Below are 15,954 nucleotides of genomic sequence, written 5' to 3' on the forward strand. Positions count from 1 at the left end.
TCCCCACAACACACTGGCTGCACCTTCAGCTGCACACTGGGCTCTGCTGCTGCAGCCTGATAGAGCCTCCTGCACATCAGAGACTCTCATGGTTCCTTAGGTTAGTAATAATATGTAGTATTTTGGAAAAAACTGCATAGATGTGAGAAATATCAAACCAAGTCAAAGAGAATTTGCTTTGCCTATTTAACTTTCCCTATCCACAATTTTGAAGTCAGACCCAGAATGCCTGCACGGCTTCCAGCAAGGCCCAGTTACTAACCTCGGTTGAGGATGTTAAAAAGGTTTGAGGTCCATAACACAAATTATAGTAGCTCATACATTTATCTGCATTAATCCACTATTGGTGAGCTGAATTGTTCATAAGTGAGGCCAAACCCACCAACACACAAGAAGCAAGAATAAGGGGCCCAAGAACCTAATTTAAGCCCTTATGCTTTTCAAGGTGTCATTTTTCAATTCAACCAGTATGCCTTTCCAACTTGATATTTCCCTTAGTACTTTATAAATTAAGCAGTGATTAACTTCTAAAATATATTGTACAAGTAGACAGAAATACAGTAAGGAAGAGGTATTACCTGAAGAGAATCATTGCAGTGCGACATGGGGGACAGGCAAGAAGAAAAATCTGAAATGTTAGAAACAAATTTAAATTAATGACAGTGACCTCTTTTAGAATCCATTTTCTAAATCTTTCCTATTCAGTTCTGTATGTCACAAATAATTTCTTGCCAGAAGACGCGTTTTACAGTGGAGCTGGAAAAGATTTAAAGTCTTTAACATATCAAAAGGTCTTCTATTACCTACATATAAAAAGATTTAAGCAGTATGAGCAGCACTGAGAGTTCAGCTTCTGCCAGTGCCTATGAAACCAGTCAAATTCTAGCCAGTTATTATTGACACTATAAAAGCTCTCTCAAGAACCAGATTACTGTACTACCAATCTTCTACAGTAGCTCCCTCAATCATGGTGAGGTCCTTGCTGTGCTTTATATCAGCATTTACAGCAACATCACCACTGTCCTTCCCTTCACCAGTGCCACAACTTCACATAGTAACTTTAAAAACTTCATATTAGCAAGTCTTGCTCTAGATATGAGTTTACTGCATAAATGCTCAGTAATAAAAATTCTTTATTTATATTGTCCACTACTGCAAAGAAGAAACTGGTTTACTGTTCAGTATTTCAGCAAAATATGGATCACATTTTTTACTGCTGTTCCTAAAATAAAGTCACAATACTTTACTTCACTGAAAACCAACAAAACAAATTAGCACTGAATCGAGTGAGAACTTTGGAGAATATGTCTGCTTTGATGTCAGATTGGACAATTCACCAAATGTGTTTCTTTCAAATATTGCAGGGTTAGGAAGAGGCCTCCAATGGATACTGAAATTAATCACTATTAGACAATGTACTTGCAGCAATAGAAGAAGTGTTGAAATCTGGATCATCCTACTGAGTCTTTTCATAGACAAGGGGCTTCCTGTCATTACTACACAAATAAATTCCAAATATTTTATTTCCAAGTTAAATGGACAAAACAGATCAAGTTCTTAATATGCAGACATCTGTATGTTCCATTCAAGTCTCAACAACAGCTTAGAACACAACACACACTCAAATTGTTTTTCCCAAGTCATACAACACTAACAAAGGTACAGTAAGAGAGGCAGCAATTAAATTTAATGGAATGTACCTCAAAACATTTTCTTAGTGAATACTGTTAAAATCCAATCAGTTTCTCTGAGGTCTTTAAAAAGCAAGCCATTTCAACTCATTAGAGCAGGTTAAGGAGATAGAGAACATAACAGGTGCATGATTAGAATCACTAATGGATGTTTTTCTGTGCTAAGGGAAACAAAAAAGAAAAAAGTACATGCCAGAAAAATCTTATAAGAGCTCTGTATATCACTTTGCATGTAAGACCAGTACAGCTTCTGGGAAAAGTGTCTAACACCTATTATGCTTATAATACCATTGTCGAATATTTTGGAATAAACTTTATTTACTAACTAAAGTTCCTTGAATGGTAGACTATATTTTCTCTTCTTTGGAAACCATAAATATCTTGTACGGCACTCCTGTGATAAATATTTTTTCACATGTGACCTGTGTGTATGGTCAAACTTTTTAAACACTTCATGTTATATGTTAGCAAATGGAGATATTATATATAGAGTTCACCAGTTCATCTAGAGTTTAAATTTGATTATTTTATCATTTCCTTAAATTCAGAAATCTGACAGGGAATATATGTTACTGTTGAAGCATGGTTAATACTTCCAAGAAACAAATTCTGTTCTTCCACGGGAGAATTCCATTTCTTATTATCTCCTACATCTTAAAAAAAACAAAACCCTCCCACTCAAAATTAATCATTTTCTCTGTATGCAAAAAATAAACAAACTATAAATATGTCTTAATGACATTAGACCCTTGTTTTTTTAACACACTGCAGAGTGCTCCAACTACTACATGGCAGAGCAGAGGCTATGATCTGAGTCTGAGTACTATCTGAATCTTAGCACTGGGGATTAAAACAGGTCACATTTAAAAAGGATAGCACTGTTACAAGGACTGAGATGACATACCAATTTAAATCACTTTACTACCATGGAGACAGGCAAAGAAGAGAAAAGGATTCACAGCTGATTATTTCAACTGTACTGAAAGAAACAGTTTCAAAACCTGATGAGGGGAAACAAAACTATTTAACATTTTTAAGCATGAAAATCCATCTGTTAAAGGGATCCTTTGGAAAATAAGCCTAACTTCCATTTTTCATGGCAGCAGAGAAATCATAACCAGAATTTTTATGCTAAAAGTTTAGGATCATGGAAGAGATCTTCAAATGCTTCAGCTTTAGCAGCTTAATATCAACACTTTCTCTCTACATATGTAGATACTTGCCACGATAAACAAATCTCAAACTATTGAAGGGAAATTTTAAAGGACACACTTGTATCTGATTTTCAAATATCTGTGTAACAGGTGTCATTACTCATCTCAGAATATCAGCAGTCCTAAATACACAGTTCACAGCAAACAAGCTCATAAACTCCAACACAAGCATTCCCACACTGATCCTATAATCCTACTACTTTTCACTGTCACACTGGAAATCCAGTAAACCTGCCTTGTAGAGGGAACAACTCTGTTCCATAAACCAAAGAATCCTGATCTAAAACAGCAGCAGGGCTGTGCAGAGCTCCCAGCCTCTGCTCTCCTGCAGAACTCCAGTTTTGGGGCACTGGGGTTCTCAGCACACAGCCCAGCTGGCACCGCAGAGCTCCAGCAGACACAGGCAGTGTGTATGGTAAATCACAATGAAGGGGATTCTCCTTGCCCAAGACAGAATAACTCAACTTTCAATTTAGAAGAAACATTAGGAAACAACTTCAATATCCCACCCTTCCTTTGTCAGTTCTGTCACCTGTTATGTTTTCACCTTACAAATTAAAGAAGAGCAAAAGAATTAGCCCAAAATGAATAAAAGTATCTATTTTGGATGGGAAAAATTAAGTACAAAATATATATTGTTGGATAGACTGGATTATGAGCATAGTTCTGACCACTGCCTTTCCTTTCCAACACTAAAAAAAAAAAAAAAAAAAGAAAAAAAAAAGTTATGGGACATCTTCCACACAGGGATTAGTATCTCTAAAAGACTGCAGGCTAATGGGTGAGAGAAAGTACAAAATTGTGTGTGGCACTGAGGAAATTCAGAGATAAGAAGTCCTAGATGAGGACAATATTAAGAGTCACAATGGTTGAGTCTTTCAGAAGCACAGGACCAGGAGATTCTACAACTGTTCTCAGGTAGTAAATTGCAGAGAATCCCATAACACTGGTTAATCCACAGAAGATCACTTCAACCTTGAGGACCCAGATGAAAAAATAAAATCAGAAATTCTGTCACTATACTTCACAACTGCTCTGCAAAGCCATAAGTACAATTATCCATCCCCTTGGGAAATGCTTCTGGAATGAAGAACTGCTTGGCCAGCACTGCCTTGCATAAGTCCAGAGACAAAGGTCACACCACCACACATGACAGATCAGCATGGCTGGAGAGTCTAGGGACTCCAGTGTCCAGTACAGCACTAATTAACTACTCCTTCCTTGAGACAGGAGCTTAGGGACACTGAACTCATGGCTGATCTGAACTAACATAGGACTGGGCTGCAAACAGTTTCTGGTATTTCAAGCATTTATGTGCTGCAATTATCACATTTATCTGGAGATACTGATGGTTTTGACTTTTTTTTAATTAATATAGAAATAGTTTTATTCAAGAAACCTATTTTACAGTTTGCATATCTGGACTTCAACAATGGGTAAGTGCACCATTTTAAAGAAATGGAAAAAAGTGCACAAACCAACAAACATAGCTGGTTTCCCATTTTACATTTACTGCTAGATTGAAACCAGTATGGAAACACTCTTCTTGTTTTATCATTGCAATTTTTTAATCCAACAGTCCCTCTACAATACATCTGTAGTTAGCTACTACCTACAGTAGCTAAAATCTACAATACCAGAATGCCTGCAAACATTTTTCCCATGGATTATGAACCATGACTTACCTAAAAACAGCTGATGAGAGGCTGTGGAACATGCTAGATTTATGTCTATGAAAATTCTCAGAGGCTGACAAGGATACGTGTATCTAGATACACATAGTATGTTACAGGTTCCTAAAGCTTTGAGACCATTTCTGTAAGTCAGAAAATGGTTTGAGACCATTTCCATTTGTCAGCTGCAAATTTTCATTTGCCTAATATTTCCTAGTTTCTTTGACATGTCAGCATGCCATTAGTTGTAGTAATCAAAATTTCAAAAATAAAAACTAGTAAAAATATCACAAATTGCTGTCCTGTCCAAAGATACACAGAATCTTTTGCTCAAAAAGAGTTTAACAGCAATATCGCCTCTGAAGAAAAATACCTCTTCAAATATCTATTAATTAAATGCTATTGCCTCACTCCAGGCATTAAATAGGGAGAGCTCACTGATTTAATTGTTTGGTCCTGAGTTGGCTGCATCTCTGCTTTTCATTTATTCCAGACCATTCAAAATCTCTACAAAATACAATAGTATTTTAACTTTGACACTAATTTTCAGTCAGTACACTGAGGCAAAGAGTGCAGTCAAAACCTGTCATGAAAGGCTTTTCTTCTACCAGTCCTAGCCCTGCTGAGACAGAAGCATGCATAATAAAGACCATCTTATTTGATCAAAAACCTGAAGAGATAAAAGACAATTCAAAAGGTATTGGAGAAGAACAGAGCAAGTCACACAATTGCAACCATTCCAGATGTAACATCACAGTATCACTCATGGAATCAGTGGGAACACTTAGGGATGTCTGAGTAGTTGCTGGCAGAAGACAGCTGAGAACACTGCCCCTCAAACCCCTGCACCTGTGGCACATATATCATTTACCTTTCAGAACAGCAGGTTGTCTATGAGCAGCCCGCTTGATTTAGTATCTCCCTGGAGAAGACTGGAAACACATCCTTCTTTTTCAAACATTTCAGTTATGATTACTTAACCAGATCATAAATTGATTGGTTTATTCAAAAACTATTTCAAAAACTTGAAGAGGTTATATTTTAATTTCTACTGGCAATATTCAGAGCAATATGAAAATTCATGGAAACTGGATTCATTCAAAACTGGAATGAATTTGAAACCAAAAGTTAAAAAACAGATAGAGATAGGCTTTAATAAATATGCATTGAAATAAAAATTTCACTCTGTTAGGTCTATCAAAGTACTCACCAGAGCAGAACAGATTAAAAGGTATGTTTAAAAGGCTAAGATATAGTGAAGTACACTTACCTCAGGGTGAGTGTAATTTAAAAGACGTAAAAGATTTTGTAAATCAACTCTAAAATTAATTTTTTAATAATTTCAAAGCAATCATTCTATCATTTATCAGAAACCAATAATTTAACAACTCCATCAAGCAGCTTTGAGTCAGCATTTCTTTCTGTACAAACTATCAAGTCAGAATAGGACAGCCATTCTTTAAAAGCCATCACTTGCTTTCTAAAAGGGAATTGAAATAAAAAACAAAAATGATATGTGGTTTGACAAGTTCAAACTGCTAAACCTTGGGAAAAGAAAAAAAAAAAAGATATAACAAAAGATGTTGCATGCTAATTGCTAAATAGAAGCAAGTTGAATATACTTAATATTTTAGCATTAAAATCAACACTGCCTCACTGCAGCTGTCAGGTAGGTTCAGGGATTAATGTGTCCTATGTTAATCTAGTGCTAAGGATATTCATGATTCAAAGTAACACTGCTGGCAGAGTGTTAAAAAATACTGCAGTAAAAGTAGTTTCTGTGTTACATAAATCAGACTGGAATACAATGAGCTGCCCGTCCCTGGTTCCAACCCCCCAGCTTCCCAGTTCTACCCAACGATGGAAGACCTGTAGCAAGCTGAACAGCTTCTACCCTCTACAATCTAACGTATTGTAAATGATACACGTTCATTGGGACATTCTAGATTAGTGTCCCCTCCCATGGGCTTTGTTTACTCAGCAAACCCATATTCACCTTCTTCCCCTTCAGAGTCTTAGGTGAAAGATTTCTAGACTTCTCATAGTTCAGGATTAATTATTAACACATGACACAGGTCTTTCTATGAGTGCATTAGCTATCACACCTTAGGAATTAGTATTTCAGAGGTCACTGAAGTTACTTTTCCTTTTTCTCTGACTACTGTCTGCTCCAGCGCTTCACTAGTAGTGGGTTCCTTCATTCCCCCTGCTTAAATCAGTGCTTAAAGAAAACTTGACAATTAAAAACATACCTAAGGTTAAAGAACAAAGAGGCTGAATTTAAAAAATAAATCCTAATTCAAATTTCTTAAGAAAATTTCATTTACACTGAATTTAGATTAACTTGCATCTCCTTCTGTCAGTGACACTTGAGTTCAGAAGATTCTCATGTGCATACACTCTTTTGTTAGTTTCCCATCTGAACAGGATGATTTGTATTGGTTGCCTACAAAAGCAAAATCATCATAGAAAAGCCCTGATCTACACTGCGTTGAGTCACCAACACCTTTTTTCTTGTCACAGTTAAAAATTCTTCATTTTGTAGGATTTTCCAACAGAAATTCTTAAGTCTTTAAAAACACAAGACAGTAACTAATAGCCTTACTACAGCCATCTTTTACCAATGAAATAGTAATACAATCCATAAAAAGCTAAGGCATACAACATTCTATTCCTGATAATTTAAGTTCGCATTTCACTAATTAACAAAGTATTATAATACAAACCATTACATTTGCTTGACACTATTTACTTGACCATCTGAATTAACATAAACCCTCACCACATCAATCTAAAGCCCTGAGGAAGTGCCACCAGAATTATGAGTCCCATTACACGGCAGGTTTCAAACTCGCGGCACAGGACTTGTTCCTGGTGAACACTGACACAGTTCAAATTGCTGCAGGGGATGTGGCTGGTATACAATGATCAGTACATCACAGTACTTTACTTAACACTTCAGTAAAAATCATCTGTGACTGGGACTGTCGACGTTGACAGCAGGCCAAGGAGACAGTGAACAAGGCCTTCTTAGACTGGAAATCATGAGAAGAATGACATCCCAGCCCCTGGAATCTATAAGGTGTCCAATGTGGTTACCACTACTGTTTTCATTCACCACTCCACTGAAATTCTGATAGCATCAGGCAGCTACTCCTGAAACATCAGTTTAAGTTACCAGCAAACAACCTATAGGGAATGGTGTGTGAAACTGCCAAATAGGATAAAAAATCCATCCTAAAAATATATTTCAGCCAACATCAACACATCATAGCACTGGACAGTACATTGAAACAATTATTAATAGCTCTGTTCTGGAAAAAAAATCTAAACAGAAGAAAAAAGAAACAAAAATAGGCCTTTATCTCCCTAATATGTTGCTCAAACTACATATGTCACACTTTGAATGATATATGCTTTAAATCTATGATGATGTCATCATAACAAACCAATATCTAGTTACCTAATCATTCATCTAGTGGCCTTTAGGTAACACACAGTGTAAATATTTGGGGTCAGAGAAAGCTAAGAATTTTCATCCAGTTTCCAGTCATGCAGTTCTACTTCTGCTTAGAGAGCAAGATAACCCTTGTCAACTCCCCACTTTTTATATTCTTTTCTCCTAAGAGTATTCAGAATAAAGGAGAGAATTATCTAAAAATGCATTTCAGCCTGAAGCACATGAGTATTTCCAAATTCTAGCAACTTCAAAACAAAGGCTTAACTAAGAGCTTTAGACTCCAGTTCCAGAACTAGAACATTCACCAGCACCATAACAAGCTCCTGTGGTCCCAGTCACCTGGACTAAAGCTTAGGATAAAACAACACTGGTGAAATCTTGCTTAAATTAAAAAGGCTGGTCCATAACCTCTTTAAACAAGAAAACTGAATCACAGCCTTAGGACACATTTGCTATGCTCTTTATACTAAATAAAAAATTAGTCTTATTTCTGACTAAGAAACCTTGCCTTGCCTCATACTAATATTTCCCCATTTCTCTACTATATGCTAGGATTGACTAAAAGTAAACACAATGGTGAAACAAAGTATATACAGTGTCAGCTATCACAGAAAAGCTTTTCATCAGTCCTATATGCAATTATTACAATAATTGCAGTATCAGTAAAACCCTCTAAACTTAAGTTGATAGTGTTTTTAAACAGAACAAAATCATTGCTTAAAAATAAGACAAATAAAACAAATTAAGATAAAAGTAACAATTAAGGAAAAACCTGACACTTCTGGGAACCAGGGGCAGATTAAACTATCCAAGCATGTCCAGTTGTTCTGAAGGCCAGACCAATGGCTTTGGAGCACTGCAGACCCAGGATAAAGGAACCGATGGATTGTCTCCTGAGCTGTCACTTCTTATCTGTGTCCCTGAGGCTGCTGTCATCTTCCTGGAAGGAAAATGCACTCCTTCGCAAGAAATGAAGCTTGCCACCAAGAAACTGGTGCTATCAGTGCTTTAATTCTTTTTCATCAGCCCTTTTCCACCACACACCAGCATAAATATACTCTCTAGCCTTCAGCTGTAAGGAAAAGCATCACAAGTTAACTTGCAGCTGTAAAAAGAAAAACTTATGTTCATGGACTTATATTTTGAAAAACGTATATGTATTCATAGGAAACTTTGTCCCTTTAATTCAAGGTTTTGGAGAGACAGAATATTTAAAAAATTACACAATTTAACTGATTCTTCCAAATATTACAAAGCATTTAGGAACCATGTATGCAAATTAAAAGAAAAAAAAAAAGAGGAAGTAAGTAATTAATTAGATATAGTTTGGGACATACTCCCACATGATGCAGGATTCAGTCAAGCTATGTTCATTATGTAAGGTCTGAAAACAGCCCATTGTTTCAAAAAACAGTAACCTCTTCTGCAGAGGACAGAAAGGATCCAGGTCTCTAAAGAAGTCAGAACTGGAAATAATGAACTGAAATAATGAACACAGAATTTAGTACTTACTGAGCTGTAGATGCACTTAAGACTCACTTTATTTATGTAGACATCAGACCAAGATCACTGGGTGAAACCTATACTTCTTTCCACCTATTGCTTCCCCTTTACATTTACGTCTCTTTGCATAAAAAGATCACCAAAGCAATAACTCAACAAAACAGATGTTTCCTACAAACACTTTTCTTTATTCTAAGCAAATGTCAGTCCTTAACTGGCTGAAGTGAAATAATTCAGTGAAGAACTGGAAGGGAATTACAGCAACTGACCAGCTGAGAATTTACCACTGAGAAATTATTCTTGCAAAATTCTTTCTAGAATAAAATAGAATTACAGAATTTATTTTAAGATTGGTATTAAATCACCATTCTGGAAGAAGGCCTAGACATACTAAAATCAAGTACAAAATCCACAACAGTTTACAAGGACAGCTGGCTGCACCAATAATTTTAGGATTAGGCTACAGTCATGTTTCTGTCACTTCCTTAAGGTTTCAATAAAAGGATACACAGACAGTTTTCTACAGACTGGTGAGTCATAACTCTCAGTATTTAAAACTGAAAATATTTTTAAAAAGAAAAACATTATTATAGTCACATAATCATTAAGGTGGGGAACAACCTTTTGAGATCACTTCAGCCTACCAGTATTACCTACAACCTCTGCTTTAGATTACTTTTTCCTTACTTTTTTTTCTTTTTTTGGTCACAAGTTTCTCTTCTGCAATACAGACTAATTTTAGCTCTGGCTCCAGTCTACACTTAATCTTAATTGCCTGTTAGCTCCAGCTGGGTGTCTTCAGAACATCAAGAGATACCTGTGTTTACTTATTTGCATTAAGTTACCTTGATTGTGAATAGTAGCTTGCAAATTCTGTGTGCCAAATTACAAACTGGGGGTACAGGATGAAATAATGGAAAACGAGTTTTTGATATAAATTCTAACTTCTCCTTCACTAAAGCTGAGCTGAGAACTGCTACGTGAACACAAGGGTTTTAATTGAAAAGTAATGTCTTAGTTTCCAATGTAAGATGTTACCAAAAGTATGCATTACTTTACCATCTGCTAGAACCAGGTGGGGCAGTGCTCTTTATTTTTTTCATGACCTATGCTCCCTCCAGGGGGATATCTTCTATTAATAAGACACTGAGTCTCACTACATGACTGACAAAAATTACATCATCCCATTGTGAGATGTTCTGCCCAGGGGGAGGAGCTAAGCATTCCTATCTGGATATAATCTGAGTTTGGAACACCTTGTGCAGCCTTTTTCCACTGGATTCCCAGAGGAAGACAAGACCCTTCTACATCACCACTGGACCTTCAGAGAAAAAACACACCCTTCTACAGCATCACTGTTTCAACAGAACCACATCACTCCAAGAGGACTGCAGCCACCATTTAATAGGACTGCTACCAACACCCAGACCAACAGGGTGTCAGGCTGTATTCTGACTCTCTCAGTGTTTTTGTACTTTGTACTAATAAAATGCATTTATTTTAATTTTCTTATTAAATTGTAATTCTGACTTGGAATCTCTCACTGGCTTGCTTTCAAACTAGTACAAGTTAAAAAAACAAAAAAAAAAAACTATAAAGAATACAGAACGTGTAAAGAAAAATGGTTTTGAAATCATTTGGTTTGACATTGCAAAGAGTTGAATTTTCCTTTCACCTCACTAAAGCAATGCTCATAGACAGGGACACAACACTCGTACATACAGTTCTCAACAAGCACACCCTGGCTGCTGCTCAAAGTCTCCTTCACAAAGCTTGCAAAGAAATCAATAATGCTGTATTCAGATCTTGAGGGAATCCTTCTTGCACTGCTCAATCAGAAACTTCAACGATTTCTATCACATAGCCTATTTCATTACCACAGTCTTGTCCCCTAAAATACTAGAAAGGATTAATGTCTTGAAATATAACACCTGGTTCCTTAAACATACGCTGATTTTTGTTTCCTGCTATGGAAAGGCAGGAAAGGTTTTGAACAGCCTAAAGATTGAATGTTTCCCTTTTGTCAGATCTGCAGCAGCTCTGGTCCAGTCAAATTGCTACTCCTAAAAAGTGGCTGTGGCCTGTGGCTTGTTTTTGTTTTCTTTTTTAACAGAGGTATTCAAATAACTTTCACAAAGACAATTTTTTATGTAAAGAGTTTAGTATGCATTCCTTCACATACTTCTCCCCTTGCTGCACCACACAATAACACCATGCTGCACAAACCAACCCCATCCCCATCCTACAGCTGGCAGAGAAACTGCACCAGTTTCCATTTGCTCTTGTTACCAAATATATATAATTCTTTAAGACTTGAAGGATTTCTCTCTCAGTGATGCTGCATGCATAACACTGGTGAAAAAACACCCTTCCTCCTCCAAAAGCTAAGCAAGAAGCCAAAACCCAGAACAGGAAATGAGTGCCATGGCTTCTAGGTAATTCAACCAAATGATAGGATGGCAACAAATTCTGGGAAGCTAATTAACAATAAGACCTGTTGAGGCAGTTAAATATATCCACTTGATCAACACTTCATCCTTGCAATGACACATCTAAACTAGTTCTTTCCACTTACAAAAAGAGTTGAACACAGATTGGCATGATAGGCAGAAATTAGACACCTAGTCAGAATAGACCCATTTCTAAAACTCAGTAGCCATTATATTACAGTTTTGTCTGCCCAAATGCACACACATCTAACTTCATTATACTTTGATTTCATTTCAGTCTCATGTCTTTTAAGACCAGGACTTCTGCTTTTATGCAGGGAAAATCTGAAGTGCAATTTTCAGTTTCAAATATTTTTGGCTCAGAGCCCAGTCTTTGTTGCTGAGGTGAAACAGTCTCAGTTATAGAAAATTAAAACAGAAATAGACTAGAAGAAGAGACCTTTACCAACAGCTACTGTTGGCTTCCCTTTGAAGTGATCTTGATTGTTGTAGCACATTTCATCTCTTCACCTTCTACCTTGTTCATTACATTATTTAGACATAGCAGGATTATGTACACACTACTGCAAGAACAGAAGTGAAGGACAAATTATACTTTCATATATTTCATCTTACAAATCTATCATCCTCAGCAAATTCAGGCTAGAAAAAAACTAATGTTCTCAAGATTCCATCTATGTATTACTTGTCTGCTGGTGGAGGTCATTGACTATCTTTGGAGCTAACTCTCTTTTTCTGCTGAAAGCCACTGGTTTTACCGTTACTTTCTTTCTCTGCATTAAGCTCGGGCCTATTTCTAATACATCTTTTTGAGGATGAAGCAGCATGACTTCTACATTTTGCTGATATGCTCACCTTCTCAATTTCACAAATGCTGGAACACCATTTCTAGTGAATTATTAGCATAGGATTGTTTTTAAAACTTCACAATTAATCAAAATGAGATTTGACTAAGAGCATAACTCTTAACAGACTCAATCTCCCTTTCAGGAGGCATTATTGAAAGAGGTGAACAGAACTAGCCGCCCCAGGTCTGTGTATGCATTCAGATGAATACTTATCTTTAACATCATAACATAAAGACAATTACACTTTCAAATCCTGTTAATATATCCTCACCTCTTTTCCAGAGAATTAATAGGAAAATTTCCCAGTTATAACTGAGTACTGCCTAGAAAGAATGTCGCTGTATTATTTTATTTTAATTATTTCTGCATAGTCCTTGCATATCATCACTCCCTATACTGACTGACTGATTTCACAACAATCCTTATCACTTCAAGGGAAGGAAATCTCCTATGCTGTAAATTACTAAGCAAAACACTGCATCACAGCCTAGGAATTTACATAACCTACTAATTATTTCTGGAACTGTAAATTAATTGCTGTAAAGGTCTTGAACATTGCTGTAGCTGCTTGTTCCCCTCCCTGCCCTCCCCTTGCCTTGAAATAAAACCCATCTGCCTCAAACTGCTGGAACAACCAGAAAAGATGTTTCCTTGCCTTTTAGGAAATGCTCTCCAGGTGTGAATTCAACAACTAGCTAGATCTGATTCAGCCCAGATCACCTCACATACTGCAGTGGGAGACACAGAATGGCATTGATCTGATTTTCATCTGTTATTGGTTTTAGACAGACATTGCTATCATGGCAACTTTTATGAAAATCTTTTTGACATTCTTAGATTAATTCTTGACCTTGAACTTTTTAAGCTATTTAATGTTAAGGGTAGAAAATTAGCAAAATAATTTTTGACATCTCCCACAATCCTTAACAAGCTGATAGTTAACTACATGCACAGGACTATTAACAAACACAGCTTATAAGCTTTAGATAGCCCAGTTCAGCAACTGGTTTTGTATCCATTACTGCGAAATCTACTCAAACTGCATATACATCAACAAACCTGCCACAAGTCATTAAAGGCATATCAGGCCACATCAGTTTGTTCACCCCACACATGAGAAGCAGGGAACACCTGTATTCAGCCTCTAAAATTAGAAAGGTAAATCAACATTATCTGTACAATGAGTAATTTGTTTCTCCAACACCTTCACAAAATACAATCAAACCCCTAGATGGCACTTGCTTGAAAAAGCTGCACGTAAATTACATAGCTAGTTTTGCATTAATCTTGTTTTCATTGGATTTGCTGCAAATTTTAGCACTGCTGTCAGTGAAAACAGCATCTTCTATTCTTGAAGCAAGGATCAGGTGAAGGCAAGTGATGAGAAAGCCTTAATTACTTACACTTTCAACCGGAGATTCAGACATTAGCTATAGCTACAATTTCACCTTTTCATCTGTCTTGGTTTTGTTTTTATATAGATTTCAATTCAACTGATTAAAAAGAAAAGTTTTAAAATATTTATACCATTCTCGGCATTTCTACTTTTGCTAGGCACTTTTGGTCCACAAACTGACTATGGGGGGGAAAAATACTGTTTTGCAAGTACATCACAAAAGCAAACTTTCAGGTGACCCTGCACAAGCCTTACCTGCATCATAGTAACCACATGGCAGGGATTCAGGAGGTAAATGACAGTTCTGGTGGCAAATTTGAATCCCAGCTCCAGCCCAAAGATGAGACAGAGCAGCACCAGCAGAAGGTTTTTGCCCAGGCTCTCCTGCTTAGTCTGGCGCTGCTGCAGCAGATTCTCCAGCTCCCGGACATGCTGCTGCCTGAGCTTCCACAGGGACACGAGGATCTCCATGGCGCCCACACTGAGGAAGACCAAACTCTCTAGCAAGCGCTGCTGGCCGGAGAGAAAGGCAGCGCATTCCGGCCCTCCATTGCCGGCAAAGCTGGGGTCCACCCCTCCATACATCCAGTCCAAAAGGTTGTGGAGGCTGTATCGAGGCATAGCGGGACGGTACCTCTTCTCCAGGAACAGGGAGGAGCAAGACGGAATCAAAGCCAAAATATTTCCGGACAGACGAAGCACGAAACACCAAGACGCTCCCGCTGCAGCCCTTCCTTGGCAGGCTCCGGGAGAAGTGGCAGCTCTGCCTGTGGCACGGGCAGTTCTTCCCTTCCGCTGCCCGGAGTAGTCCCGCACGCAGCAGCCTGAGGGGAGACAGAGGCCACAGCTGCGGAGCTGGTCTAGTCCCAGGTCCAGACGCCCCAGCCCAGGATCCCACCTCTCCCCGGCCGGCTCTGCGACCCACTGCTTGCCCTTTCCTCCCCGCCTGGGCTGCCCTTACCCGCGGCCAGCGCCGTACCCAGCCCCCTCAGCCCGCCCCTCTGTCCCTCCGCAGCCCCCCACCTGCGCATCCCCCGCATCCCCGGGCGCGGGCTTGGTACCTCCACGGGCGGGCGGGTGTCAAGGAGCGGCAGGCCCGGCGCCCCCGGCCATGGCGCCGGCCCTGGCGAGGGACGGAAAAGAGGAAGCACCGCTACGCTCAGCGGCAGCACCGGCACAGCCGAGACTCCGGGCCCGAGCGGGCGGGCCGCTCCCCGCGGCTGGCCCGGCCCTTGGCCGCAGCCGCAGCATCACCCCACCGACGTGCCTGACTCACGCCGAAAAATGGACGAGTCCCCCGAATTGGCTGCGCCCGGCAGCCCGCTCCTCCCTCTTTCGCGGCTGCGCCCGCCTCCCTCCGCTCCCCACAGCCTCTCCTTCGCCGCTGTTCCGTCGACGGGTGCGCGCTCTCTGTCCGCGGCTCCTTCCCGCCTGTTGCCGCTGATTTCGCGCGGCTGCCCTCCTTCCTTCTCCTCCTCCTTATCGTAGCTGCCCGCGGTTCGCCCCCTCAGTGCCACCGGCCGGGAGGGGAGCAAGTACTGGGCACAACTCTGCACGCCCGTCAGCGCGATCCTGTTCGCCGACCCGATCGGCAGCGACCTTAACTAGATAAACGAGTTTTTCAAGTGCCGTTACAGCAGATATAGGTAGGTCGGCCGAGGAAGGAACAAACCCGAGCGGGGCTCCAGCTCAGCTCTGGTCTGGTCATGCCAAGGTGCC

The 15,954-nt window shown here is 39.2% G+C and overlaps 1 protein-coding gene across 3 annotated transcripts in view; it reads right to left on the bottom strand.

The window, feature by feature from the left end:
* TMEM164 (transmembrane protein 164) overlaps nucleotides 1–15,363 on the bottom strand; it is a 41,805-nt gene extending 26,442 nt beyond the window's left edge. The window contains exons 1-3 of one of the 3 annotated variants that reach the window (XM_015615985.3): nucleotides 15,259–15,363; nucleotides 14,491–15,059; nucleotides 579–628 (exon numbers count right to left, since the gene is read on the bottom strand). In XM_015615985.3, coding sequence (XP_015471471.1) covers nucleotides 579–628; nucleotides 14,491–14,856 — 416 coding nt within the window. In that variant the 5' untranslated portion in view covers nucleotides 14,857–15,059; nucleotides 15,259–15,363. Of the gene's footprint in view, nucleotides 1–578; nucleotides 629–14,490; nucleotides 15,060–15,258 lie in introns of those variants that run through there. The other 2 variants (XM_015615984.3, XM_015615983.3) reach the window with 2 other exon arrangements.
* Between the last annotated feature and the right edge of the window lie 591 nt (nucleotides 15,364–15,954).

The sequence above is a fragment of the Parus major genome, unplaced genomic scaffold, assembly GCF_001522545.3.
Source record: "Parus major isolate Abel unplaced genomic scaffold, Parus_major1.1 Scaffold306, whole genome shotgun sequence".
Taxonomy (NCBI): domain Eukaryota; kingdom Metazoa; phylum Chordata; class Aves; order Passeriformes; family Paridae; genus Parus; species Parus major.